The following is a 14,394-nucleotide window of genomic DNA, read 5'->3' as shown; positions in this document are numbered from 1 at the left end:
AATTGTAATTCCAACACTTGTGTGCTTCCTTTATAGTTTAACTTAGTTCTTTTTGCGCTTTCATTGCTGTAAGAGGTTTCTCCGCCTGAAGGAGATATTCTAGTGCGTCCCATTCTTTGGATTAACAACTTCCCCGGTTGTAACCAAGTAAACATCTTGTGCCCCTGCTTTCTGTTTTAATTTATTGTTTTTCTATTTTATGCAAGTGTTAGTTTAAGAAAAGTCGAAAAGGGTTTTGCTTTTATTTTTTTACAGGCTATTCAAGCTCCCATCTAGTCAGTCGCAGCGGTCCAACACTATAGGCCGGCGAGGCACCCGTCGAGCGGCCAGCTCGCTCGAACTTAAGTTGAACCTCAGAACCGGCGAAACGGGAGCGCAACCGAGAAGTCACTCGGATAGAGCTCGATACAATAGCGGAGCTCGGACAGTGGAAGGCTAACCGAGCGGCCACCCCATTCGGCCTAAGGGCTAGACACCCGGACGACTGAGGGCTGGCCGAGCGGGGGTCCCGCTCGGCCCATTAACAGATGAAAGGAGGATCAACCGATATCTTTGTGGGAACTCGTGCCATAGATAAACGGCATGGTTGGCGGCATAACCGGGCAGGGGATCGTACGACGGAAGTTTCCACTGTCATGTTAGAGATATACTCGGGTCATTGAGGTATGGTGTCAGAGACGCTTTCCTGACATGTCTTTTCAAGAAAACTTTGAGAAGCGTACACACCTCGAAAAACGTGCATGTGCGCTCCCGACAACCCTTTATAAGGAGCACCAAGCTTCAACGGGGGTATGCTAAGATTACTGTAGCTACTGTTACTCTGCTTCTTTCGATTCACTTCTTTCTCTGTTCCTACATCGCGAGGGGCTGACTTGAGCGTCGGAGGGCTATCGCCAGGGAACCCCTCCCTGGCTCGGCACTGACGTTGTTGTGATTGTAGGATTCTCCAGTTTGGAGTTCACCAACGGTCAACAGGAGCGACACACCCCCAGCATCCATTGCCTCGACTCTCGGACAGGATCAAAAATTAAAATAGTTAATTCAGATTCAATTTGTTCAATTAGATTTTGATATGACGACCAAACAAGTTAAGCTAAGCCGCTCTTGTCTGGCTCAGCCGAACTCAGTAGCGCACGAGCACCAACCAGCCCGTATTGGATGTACCGGGTATAATCTTAAACTAGATTGGGTTGGATTGGGTCCCAGGGTTTTATGCTGATTTTAAAAAAATGATTAATCAGGCTGGGTAACGTCGAGTCTGGAGTAGCCGATCCGGTCCCATGAAAATTTTCCACCGGCCACCAGAATAAATCGGAAAGCGCTCGCAGTGAACAGTCCAAGAGCTTAACATCCTTTAGTTACGTATCCCATTTAGAGAAAAAATTCCTATAAATTTATCATAATTAGAATTTAAATCATAAATATCTGAATGACAATATGAATATTAGCGGAGATCCGTCGGGCATTTGCATTTCTAATTTCCATGGGCCTATTCTATCTACCTCCAATCCTGTCCGTCCATCGGAGGGAGGTTCCATGAATCCCGCTGCAGTGGACGGTCTGGATCTCAGCCATTGGAATCGCCGAAAAACCTATTTAAATGGCGACGCTGCGGAGACTCTTTCAAAACTGTTTTTACACGGATCTCGCTGCCTTCCACCCTCGCCGTGCTCCTCCTCCACCGCAATGGCGACAATGGAGAGCCTGATCGGGCTTGTGAATCGGATTCAGAGGGCGTGCACCATCCTCGGGGACCACGGCGGAGAGGGCGGATCCCTCTGGGAAGCCCTCCCCTCCGTCGCTGTCGTCGGTGGTCAGGTAACGAGACGCCTCCCTTGCCTTCCTAAATATAATGCACCCAGAGTTTCTTATTGCTCGGATCCGGCCGATTTTGGAATTCTCATCGGCTCTATTTTGATCTGCTTCCTCGGGATCTCAGAGTTCGGGGAAGTCGTCCGTGCTAGAGAGCATCGTGGGGAGGGACTTCTTGCCCCGTGGATCTGGTGATTACTTGAAAAGGATATTTGTCGATCCGTGTTCTGGTATTCGTGTTCCACGAGTGACCGTTTGGGATCTGTGTGTTTGGATTAGGTATTGTGACCAGGAGGCCGTTGGTGTTGCAGCTTCACAAGACGGAGAGCGGGTCAGAATACGGAGAGTTTCTTCATGCTCCTAGGAGGAAGTATTCTGACTTTGGTATGATCGGATTCATTGAACCATTTACTTTGGCTCTGTTCTTCTGAAGGGTATTTATAGCTCATGTTTTTGCGCATTTTAGCTTGTAATGGCCCTTTCGTTTATGTAGTAGTATATTTTCACAGTTAGATTTTCTCATGTTTTTTTCGCTTGTTTAAGCGGAAAGATCTTTTGCTTGCGTGGATTACATATACACATTTGCAGTGATTCTTTGATTTGATTTGCAATGTTGAGGGATGAAATATTGGCTTTCTGCTAACATAAAAAAAATTGCCTTCTCTTCCATTTAAAATTGGACAATTCCAATAAAGTGTTCTAATTTTGTCTTCTATTTTTTTACTTGATTCATTTTGCTTAAAGCTATTTGTATGAGTTACCATGATTAATGAGCTTGTCTGAATTTTTAATATCTGCAGCTGCTGTTAGGAAGGAGATTGCAGATGAGACTGATCGCATTACTGGAAAATCAAAACAAATATCCAACGTTCCAATCCATTTGAGCATTTATTCACCACATGGTTAGTAATTAGTATGCCTACATAATGCTTGATTTTTTGCTTGGGTTTTCATGCAACAAACTATTGTTTACAAATGCCGACATCAAATGGTTTATATGTTTTTGACTTTTATTTATTTTTCCTTCATGCTTTCATAAGTTTTCATGAAAGGAAAATCAATATCTTGTGAATTTTTACCTCTGTTGTTCTTAGTCAAATTATAAATCACTTGTATGGCGAGGGTAATTTTATAAATGACTTATATGGTGAGGGTGAATGAATCAAGGAGGAAAAACCATATTTCATTCATGAAGGCGATTGTTTTTCTCAATCCATTACTTGAATTTCAGATGAAATGAATGCTTCAAGCAAAGGAAATACAATTACAACCGAGGGACTTTGTGGATTCATACTTGATTAGATAGGTTTTGTTTGGAAAGAGAAAATCATGTGACCTGATGATAACCAGAGATATGATAAGTGAACTCAGAGTTGGGAACTGCCTCCAAGTTAGCGGCCAGGGTAGGTGAGGCAATTGCCAATTTGGATGAATAAATTTTGACGGAAATGAAGAGTAAAATTGTACTCACTTTCTTCTTGACCTTCCTTTGAATTGTCCATTTTCTTTTTCCTCTATTTCTTATTTCTTTTATCTATTCTTCGAGGCAGTAGACTAGACCGGTTTCGTGGTACATGAGGCCTCTAAAAGACTTGCTAGAGTGACCTTTCTAGCCGTGTATCCAAAGAGTGAGCCAAAAGTGACTGCTATACCACATCATTCTATGGCTCATCAAGGGAATTGTTCCAGAATCTGTGCCAAGAGCCTAGAGAGACAATGATGTTGCTTTATCAGTTGAGTGAGGTAAAGTTATTGGCAAATTGGCATTGCATGTGATCACCAGCATGCATTACCTTAGCCAGTGACTTTCCTCTTGTCATTTTGTAGAAACTCTTGCCTACTCAAGCCTACTATGCCTACACATACTGTTGCTTTTTTACATTGCAGTTATATGATCTTGATATTTGATTAAAATGGGCAGCCTAATTTTATGTAAATGTGGAAACATAAATTTAGTTTATGATAGAAGAGAATCTGAAGTTAATTTCTATATCATGCCATACTGATTCCATGAGTTCCTTTTATGCTACTATATAAAGACTAGGCACACTGATAAAAGGCCACACTTGATGATGTTTAAAATCACAAATAGGATTTGATTGTCAAAGATACAAAGAACTTGAACTAAAATTTGATTATTACAATTGATTGAGGAACGATAGTGGACACAGTAGATATGCTGTAAATTATCATTTATTTGTGTATGCTCATGAAAATAATGTACCTCATGCAAAAACATAAAGCTGATATGGATAAAAATTCATCACATGTAAGATCCACAAATATATTGTCTCAAGATTATGGAAAAATATTTTTTGCCTGTAATAATTCAAATTCTGCAAGAACTTCTGGAGATTTTGCTAGCTATTATATTTTATAGTCCTTGTTATGGTCAAAATTTGTAGGTGTTGGTTCCTTGATCCTCGTTGACAAAGCATTCTTGCATGGATTAACATGTGTTAGAGAGGGCTCGCCGGGAGTTGTCCCGGTGAGGCTCCTCCGATGCCTAAGTCATCATGGGATCAGGGCAAGAAAACTAAAGCATGTAGAAGAAAAAGGCTCTGGTTAGGGTTTCATACCAGAGCAATCTTTTATAGAGGACCAAACCCCGAAACCCTAATGGGTTATTGAACTTGTGGGTCGTGTGCTGGAGAGGCATTATTGCTGGGTGGTATCAGTGCTCTTTTAGATCTTTTTTTATATATGGATGTTCTGGTTTCCAGCAAAAAAAATGTTCCAACATCTTCCAGACCATTTTGTTTGATCATATTGCTTTTTTGCAGTTGTTAACTTAACACTTGTAGATCTTCCTGGTTTGACCAAGGTTGCTGTAGGTAAAGATCTAAACCTAAAGTTTGTCAACTATCTCCTACCTAGTTGAGCAAACAATATAATTCTATAATGAGGAAATTATTGAATCATCTTGCTTATGCAGATGGACAACCTGAATCAATTGTGAGAGATATTGAAGATATGGTTCGGTCTTATGTTCAAAAGGTAAAGAAAGTGCCTCTAGATTTCTGCTTTTTAAATGTTATGGGATTTAATTGTATGCACTGAATTTTTAGTTCAATTAAACAACAAATACCTAGGTTTCTATTTCTTTACATTGTACCTATATCTATACCCTTAGGTCCCAAAAATGCATACTAAACATGATTTTTCCAGCCAACATGCCTTCTTACTCTACAAACTGCTAGGGTACTTGCCACCTTGGATAATGCATTATATCTGCCATAGAAAATCCATATTTGGTATTCTCTATTCAAGGAAGTCTTTAGTATTCACCAAATTCTATTGAAATTTTAATGCTTGCTTATTTTGACACTGAGGGATTCTTTTTTTCATAATTGTAGCCCAATTGTATCATTCTGGCCATTTCTCCTGCTAACCAAGATATTGCCACCTCCGATGCCATCAAACTTGCAAGGGAAGTGGATCCTACAGGTAGAGAATTTACTTATGTTTACTTTGTGAAAATCACTGGATGGTTAGCGTTTTTCTTTCAGTCACCCAGGCTTTTGAATTACATGTATATACATACAGACAATAGTTGTAAGTTTTCTGTTCATTCATCCAGGTGAGCGAACTTTCGGTGTCCTAACAAAGCTTGATCTTATGGACAAGGGTACTAATGCTCTTGATGTAAGCAATTCAATGAAGCTGTGATGTAAAATTTTTTTAAAAAATTGTATCTTATGAAGCAACCTGCCTTTGAAAGCTTACTTTATTTTTGGTTGTTCCAGGTACTGGAAGGAAGATCATATCGGCTACAACATCCTTGGGTAGGAATAGTCAACCGCTCACAAGCTGATATCAACAAGAATGTTGACATGATTGATGCACGGCGGAAGGAACAAGAGTATTTTGCAGCTAGCCCTGATTATGGACATCTTGTGCATAAAATGGGTTCAGAGTATCTTGCAAAACTACTATCCAAGGTAGATCCTGTTCTCCATTCTCATTTTAGCTATGTCTTTTCTCATTTTGTTGTAAACTTTGGAAATTTGAAATATTCTATGACTTCTCTTTTGTAGCATCTGGAATCTGTGATCAGGCAACGAATACCTAGTATAATAGCTTTAATTAATAAAACAATTGATGAACTTGAAGCTGAGTTGGATCGGCTAGGCAGGCCTATTGGAGCTGATGGAGGAGTAAGTTACAGAACACAATAATCCTGTGTAGCTACTCCTTTCTTCCTACTTAATGTTCTTGTTTGTTCAAATATGCAGGCACAACTTTACACAATTTTGGAGATGTGCCGTGCATTTGATCGAATTTTCAAAGAACATTTGGATGGAGGGTAATCTATTTTTCACTTGTTTTTCTCATAGTCATGGCACATTTAAAATCTTCTGCAAGTGTTGATTCTGGTCCTCGTTCATACAATTGCTGGTTTTAAGGCAATCCCCCAGTCTATTGTCTGATTCCACTCAAAGAAAGAATGTATGTGTTTTTTGACACAATCACACAATTGGTGTTTTCAGAGTACTGTTCCTTCGCTAAACTAGTAGTAATTGTGATTTTACCTTTTATTCCCTTTTGGTAAAATGTGATTGTCCTATTTTGTTGCCCAAAAATATGTTGGCAAAAAATTTCATTTTATTTGGCAAACCTAGGCAAACACAACCTATTTCATTGGCATGTTTTTCCAAGTTTGTGATTGAGATTCTATGCTTGTTTTGATTTTCATTGTTCTGTGCTAGGCGACCTGGTGGAGATCGGATATATGGGGTCTTTGACAACCAACTACCTGCAGCTTTAAAGAAACTCCCATTTGATAGGCACTTGTCTCTGCAGAATGTTAGAAAGGTTATTTCAGAGGCAGATGGTTATCAGCCCCATCTGATTGCTCCTGAGCAAGGATATAGAAGGCTTATAGACAGTTCTCTAGGCTATTTCAAAGGTCCTGGAGAGGCTTCTGTCGATGCTGTATAATCTCTTTGCCTACACTCCTATGCCTTTGATAGCAATGTTATGCTTCTATGAACACATCATTTCTGCTTATTGTGTGATGCAATGCTTTACCGATGTGTATTCCTTTTGTCTGGATATTGATGTAGATCAATTACATGAACTAGTTTTGGTAGTGTAACTTCAAATACGGTCATGAGAATTTATAAACTTTATTTCATTTTATCTATAGCCTAAGTAATTCTATGTTCACTTTACTTTCCAGGTTCACTTTGTCCTGAAAGAACTTGTTCGCAAATCCATTAGCGAAACAGAGGTAAGCATCATTATAGGATAAGTTCGGAAGTGCATAATGTACATAATGGCATGCCATAGTGGTTCTTTGCTGTCTATAAGTTCAAGTTTTTGCCTAAATGCTTTTTCATTATCATCCATTAATTATCATGCGGCATTTTCCTACAAGTTCACTGACATGTCTTTTCTCTGTGTGAACTTGCTCTGCAGCAACATAGCTTTTGTTGTTTGCCAATTGTGATGAAGTGATGGTTGTTTTTTTTAACTGGTAGGAACTGAAGCGCTTCCCAACTCTTCAGTCAGACATAGCAGCTGCAGCAAATGAAGCCTTGGAAAGATTTCGAGATGAGGGCCGTAAAACAGTTCTTCGTCTTGTAGAAATGGAGTCCACCTACCTTACGGTGGAGTTCTTCAGGAAACTCTCTCTTGAACCTGAGAAAGGTCAGGCTCCTGGTTCCACACCAAATTCTCAAGCACCAGATAGATACGGTGATAACCATTTAAGGAGGATTGGTAAGTTCATTCTCCTAATAGTTATAAAATTGGCATTCTCTCAAGTTTCTCTGGATAGGTCTGACGTCTCATCTTGCTGTTTTCTTTTCTCATTAGCATTAATGCTCAAATTTTTTGACCTTGCAATGACCTGGTGAGATCCCTATCATCTGATTTACAGGCTCCAATGTTAATGCATATGTTGCCATGGTATGTGACACGCTGAGGAATACTATCCCGAAGGCTATTGTTCATTGTCAAGTCCGAGAAGCAAAGAGGTCATTGCTTAATCAATTCTATGCCCATGTCGGGAGTAGGGAGGTGTGTCTAATGACCCATACTCATATTGTGAAATTTAAAACCACACCCACATGAAATCCTTGAGATGCACTAAAATGATGCCTACTTGTCATGTAGTTATGCAGTAGGTTCTCTACTAAGAGTACTAGATATTTATTTTCTCTTATTTCGTTTAGTTTATATCTTCTATGCACTTCTTTTTCGTATTGGGAAATTGAACATCTTCAAGTAAATGCACGTTTCGAAGTACAAATATAGATGATCTGTAGCACTTGTATTTGGGTATCCGAAAGTTCAATAAGTCGATTAGAAACTGTTCTTCCTGAAACTTGGTGTTTTACAAAATTGCCACGGCTGACTGATTCATTCTTACATCAACTGCAAAAATTCAAAGGATTGACCTCCACTTAAATGTTCATGTTTTTGAGCTCGAATGCATTTTCTTGCACCTTCACGACCATACAAATCCAAATTCAATTCAGTTTGATATTTTCATCTTTACCCTGCAGAAGAAACAGCTTAGTGCCATGTTGGACGAGGACCCATCTCTCATGGAGAAGAGGAATGCAATTGCAAAGAGACTAGAGCTTTATAAATCAGCTAGAGATGAGATCGATTCTGTTGCATGGAAATGACAAGCTAAACAAACATCAGATGTCACAAACAAAAATCAGAATGAGACAGCATAGGTGAGAATCCAGTTCCACAAATTTCCATTACTTGATTGATGTTGAGCATTTTTTTCCCTATACCATTACCACAAGCAGCAGGAAATTCCTTATTCGTCGTACTTTTTTCAAACAACTGAACTGCAGCTATATAACTGTTATTCTTTTGGCATCAAGAGCCTGTGCTATTTTTTTTTTTGGTCTTATCGATCGTTTCTACACAGATGTCATGGAGTCTGGCATAGGCTGTGTTTATTGTTTAGAGGGCTTTATAGAAAATACAGAAGATTTTTTTTTTTTGTGATGTTGAATTGCTCCATGCAATATGCTTTATATTGTTGCATAATGTTGCCCTACCAATAGTTATTATAAATGTACAATTGATCAATGTAGATCAAATTGTCATACCTACATTGGCGCTGCGAGAATTATCGTTATTATTATTTTCAACGGTGGTAAAATGTTATAAATATGACTTAATGGGATGGATGGACTTAACCAGTAATGCTTTTTAATAGCAGAGTTTGCTCCCTGATTACTGATTTTAGAGGGCAATGCAAGAGTCGGCTTTGAGAAGTGCCAGGCTTCACCTTAGCTCCGGCCACGTTGGGCCTGACATTGACCCGAGCTGGTTGGAGATGACATAGGCCTAGGTTGAGTTGGGTATAACAAAGACTCGTTGAGTTAGGTTGAGTCTTTGCCCTAGGGCTAGGGTTAGGTTTGAGTATAGGAGTGTAGATGAATGAAATCAAATCGAATAATATAAAAATATTAATATTTAAGTTTTGAAAGATATATGATATTCAAATTCGAATTTGAAAATATTTGACTTGAGTTCCGTTTGAATTTTAATAAAATTCGAACTCTATTTGGATCTTGATTAAGTAGAATTAAATTATAATTTAAAACGACTTAAATCTGAATTTGATTGGACATTTTTAAATTTTAATTTGAGTATATTTAAATTAAAATTATGTAAAAATAATTAGGGTTTGTGTTTGACTCGTGAATAATTAAATAAATTATTATGAGTTTTAATTTGATTTGAAAAAATTATCAAATATATATTTAGTTCGGTTTAAATTTGATAATTTTAATACAAAATTAATTTTTCTGTTTTTAGCGGGTTTGAAATGTTTGTTGACGTGGGCGGGTCAAGTTGAGATGGTTTTTTTTTTAAAAAAATCTTAAATATTCAAAATGCTCATGCTACTATTAAATTACCAGGAAAAGGAAATTTGGAAGAGAGAATAAATCTCATCCAGAGGAATTTTATTAACTCGAAAGCTTTTTTAATATATTCGGTCATCCTGGTAAAAATTTCAATTATCTCAATAGAAACTCTATTTGTCTTATTTTAAAAATTAAATAATATTATAAAAATTTTCCTGCAATGTTTTTCAAAAAAGAAATATCTCATTATAAAAATTTGGCAACCTAAATTAATTTTGAACTTTTTAATCGTATTTTAAATATGATTTAGAATCTTGACAATTGATTTAAATATTAATTGTATTATTTTCTAATCGAGGAGAAGTCACGAATTTTATCCAATTACGTCTTAGCATTATTCTTTTTTTTTTTTTTGGACATCCTTTCTAATAAGTAAAAAAATTGTTTTTTTTAAAAAATGTATGCTTTGACTTTGTATTATTTCTTTTTTTATTTCCAACAAATAATAGAATGTTTAAGTTCGTTCTGAATGTCGACTAATTCTTTTTAAAATCATAAGACACTGTTGTGGTAACGATGAGAATAAAATATTACAAAATCAACATACCTTGTCTGTTTGAATTGCCCCTAGAAATTCAAGCTTATTTTTAACATTGTTATAAATTACTTTAAGCTAATACAATTATTTTTAACATTGTTACTCTAAACCCTAAACCCTAAAAATTTAAGCTTATTTTTTTTTAACTGATATAATGTTAAAATTACTTTAAAATTTTCATAGTTACTATGTCGCTATAATAGCTAATACTATTATAACATTGTTATCTAGATAGTTGTTATAGTTGTTATAATAGTTAATATAATAGTGTAGTAGCTACTAAATAATTATTATAAAATTTTAAAGTGATTTTGAATTAAAATAATTTTAATGGAGTTTAAGTAATTTTGACAAATTGATAAAAAAATATTTTAATATAATAATATTCTATATATAATAATTTTAATTAAAATAGTAATTCAGATTAGCTGCTGAAACAATGATGAGGTGACCATTTGATAATTTTTATAAAAAGATTGCATATTCGACGAGTCATTAAATGAGACATTCTTTTAAATTTTTTTTCCAAAAATAATTCACGATGATAATAATAATAATAATATATGCCAAGGATGTAAGTGAGGTAAGACGCTTGTGAGTGGCTCGATCAAAACTTAACTCGAGCTTAAAGTTGATCGAGTTTCAACCGAGTGCGAGCTGATTTGATTAGAAATCGAGTCAAGCTTAAGCTTAATTATTACTAACTCGATGATTCAACGAGCCAAACGAACTAGTAATAATATATATTTTTATAATATATAATATATTAAATTATTTATTAAAATAATAATAAAAAAATTTAATAAAATTTGAACTCAAGCTCGAGCTCAACTCTACCAGCTCCCAGTATAAATTAACTCAAGTTGAGCCTACACTGACTTAAGCTCGGCTCGTTTACAAACCAAGATTCACATTTCACTGTTTTCGCTTGGAAAATTCTTTGTCACGAAACATAAATCAATCAATGGTAGTGAGTCACAAGTAACCTTGATGGAAGCAAGCGTAACTGAGTTAATACTCGGATGAAAGATTTACATGATAGGAACAAGCATAGGAACAAGTTTCAAATTCCTTAGGGTGCGTTTGGTTCGGGGTTATTCTTGATAACAATCAAGGTTATCAATAAAAACCTTGTTTGGTTTAGGTATTCAATGATTCCCGAGTAATGTTCCATGCCCGACACGTCAGCAAAAGGGTTATGTAGTCCGGAATCGAAAAACCTTAGAAAGCTAAGGTTTTTCTTGATTCCGGGGTTAATGAATTTTTTTACCAAAAATACCCTCCGATAAGAAAAAACATGAAAAAAAGAGAAAAAAGTAAAAAAAAATATTAAAAAATGGAAAAAATAAAAAAATGTTTTAAAATTTTAAAATTTATTTTTTTTAAAAATAAATAATTTTTTTTAAAAAAAATTAAAATATAATTTAAAAAAAATAAAAAATTTAAAAATTTTAAAAAATTAAAAGTTAAAAAAAAATTAAAAATTTTAAAAAAAATTAAAATTTTTTAAAAAAACTAAAAATTTTAAAAAATCGAAAAATTTTAAAAAATTTGAAAAAATTTAAAATTTTTTTAAAAAATAAAAAACAAAAAATTTAAAATAAAATTTAATTAAAAATAAAATAAATAAAAAAAATGGAAATTAAAAAAATGTAAAAAAAATAAAAAAATAAAAATATAAATAATATAAAAATATAAAAACATTAAAAAAATAAAAAAACACATAAAAAATAAAAAAACACATAAAAAATAAAAAAATTATATAGGAAAAAGAAAAGTAAAAAACATAAAATAAATAATAATAATAATAATAATAATAATAATAATGATAATAATAATAATAATAATAATAATAATAATATTATTATTATTATTATTATTATTATTATTATTATGTATAGTTGGTTTTGTAACTGAGGGTAATACGGTAAAATATTAAACTAGGGTATTCATTAAAATCTTCAAACAAACAAGTTTTTGTTGCATTACCTAGGTTGAACCAAACAACATTTGATTATGTTTTATTCCCCATAACCTTGGTTATGTGATTACCTGGTAATCACATAACCAAGGTTATACATGATAACTTGAACCAAACGCACCCTTAGGGTGCTAGGATACGTTTGGTTTAAATTATCGCACATAATCTTAGTTATATGATTACTTAGTAATCACATAACTAAGATTGTGAGAAATAAAATATAATCTAATGTTATGTTGTTCAACTTAGATAATGCAACAACTTAGTTAATATTTTATTAATTTATCCTTGCGGAGCTTTGTTATTCTATCAGTTCTCGTTAGCTGTTGCCATGCATGGCTACCGACGCTTCTTCTTCCGCTTAGGCTGTGAGCTTGCATGCGAGGAGTCGGCAGTGCGAGTGGCGGAGCAGGATGGGAAGCAACGCCTACCTCTTTAGATCGAGAAGCACTGAGTGTTGGGAATTTCGGAAAGGTCTATGTGTGGGAAGTTAGAATCCCAGCATTAGGCTTCTAAAGTGAGCTTAGTAGGGAATGCCCTTCCACCTCTTGGCGCTCGACGATGGTGGAGTCGATGGGGAGAAGCTCTGGGTAGTGTTGCATGTCTCACTGCTCGTCAAGCGCTTCGAATCCTATCCTCATCTCGATTTGTTCTTATCGTCGTCATTATCGGAGGTGCTAGTGAGCTGGAATGCGCATTTCATCGAACAGTTGGTGGGGGGTTTTGGTGGAAAAGAGGAAAAATAATGGAGATTCGTGGGGGAGATTAGAGGAGGACCTTGTAGCTGAGGGAGTAGAAACAGAAGGAATCGACAAGGTTGCGGTAGTATAACTCACAAGTTCTAGTTGTTAGATTATATATATATTTATTTGTTTATAATTTTTAGGGTAATGAAAAGCTCGTCGTGCTTCGCTGCTTGTTCCTTAATGATGATATGCAGTGGAATGTAACTGAAGCAATGCTAACACTAGGATTTACTTGGTATCCACCTCAAAATGAGGTGACTAATCCAAGGATCTATACACATAAGCACTCTTCACTAAGAAAACACTCATTCTCGATAACTACCGGAGGTGGAAAAATTTCGTACAAGACTTACACAACAAGACACACTCAAACAAGAAGAAAATACACAAGTGTATAAATAAAAGCCTTCTCTTACTTGATCTTGTTGATGTAGATCGCCTCTGGACCCTTTGGAAAGTGCAACAACACTTCTCTTCCAAGCCTGAAGTCCGACGGTAAGTGTCGGAGAGAATTGCAGTAAGATCAGGGAAGAAGTGTTGCGGAGAAGAAGCTCGCCAACGGTGATATGCTTCGTGCTTCTAGGGCTCCCAATCGATTGAGCATGCTTCCAATTGATTGGGCATGGTCCTAATCGATTGCCACGCTAGATTAGCACTATCCCAGCCGTCCATCGCTCGCTACCTGTGCAACGATCACATCCCAATCTATCGGCTGATCGATTCAGTCTTCTTTTATGCTCTCGCGTCTGCGCGAGGAAACTTGCCCCAATCGATTAACCAATCAATTGGGGAGCCCAATCGATCGACCAATCGATTGGGGAGCCCAATCGATCGACCGATCAATTGGGGAGCATTCTGTGCTCGCGATTTCATTTCCCAATCGATCGGTCAATTGATTAGGCCAGCCTTCTTCGCAAGTATCGATTCAAAATAATTTTCTAACTATTCAAAAAAAAGTCTCATTATTCAAAGACTTTCAAAGTTGTGTATTTTTTTTAAACTAATTTTGAAAAATATTTTTAAGTTGTTCAAGCAAATCCTTCTCCTTAAGTTAACACTCCCTCTTAATTTAACACTCCCCCTTAAGTTAATAGTCCCCTTTAAATCGTACTATGATTTGGGTATGTTAAATTTCAAGACAGATGTGACAAAATGAATAATTAACACATTCTGATTATCTTTGTTAGCTATAAGAAGTTCTACCTAAGTGTTTAGAGGATTTATTGTTCCTAACACTAATGTTCATCAAATATATTATTTTATACCTTATTTTGATTGTTCATTTATATTTAATTAATCATTAATCAATTATTGTAAAAATAATTAACCTCAGGTGTATTAAGTTTCAAGTTAAATAAAATAATTTGTCACTAATTCAATAACAATCAGTCATTATTAATGGTTTATTGATTA

General features: G+C 35.6%; 1 protein-coding gene across 1 annotated transcript; it reads left to right on the top strand.

Annotated features, from left to right (window-relative positions):
• The first annotated feature begins 1,637 nt into the window (after positions 1–1,637).
• Positions 1,638–8,875, top strand: LOC122016589 (phragmoplastin DRP1C-like). Its single transcript, XM_042573944.1, has 16 exons — positions 1,638–1,818; positions 1,940–2,003; positions 2,092–2,196; positions 2,613–2,714; positions 4,596–4,646; positions 4,748–4,809; positions 5,169–5,259; positions 5,393–5,457; positions 5,559–5,753; positions 5,850–5,969; positions 6,048–6,118; positions 6,522–6,747; positions 6,995–7,045; positions 7,296–7,536; positions 7,697–7,836; positions 8,325–8,875. The coding sequence occupies exons 1-16, from the start codon at positions 1,687–1,689 to the stop codon at positions 8,448–8,450; spliced, it is 1,842 nt and encodes a 613-aa protein (XP_042429878.1). The 5' UTR covers positions 1,638–1,686; the 3' UTR covers positions 8,451–8,875.
• Positions 8,876–14,394: the final 5,519 nt, after the last annotated feature.

The sequence above is a fragment of the Zingiber officinale genome, chromosome 8B (assembly GCF_018446385.1).
Source record: "Zingiber officinale cultivar Zhangliang chromosome 8B, Zo_v1.1, whole genome shotgun sequence".
In the NCBI taxonomy this organism is placed as follows: domain Eukaryota; kingdom Viridiplantae; phylum Streptophyta; class Magnoliopsida; order Zingiberales; family Zingiberaceae; genus Zingiber; species Zingiber officinale.
The sequence above is the reverse complement of the archived record's forward strand: the minus strand, read 5'-3'. Positions and strand labels throughout refer to the sequence as shown.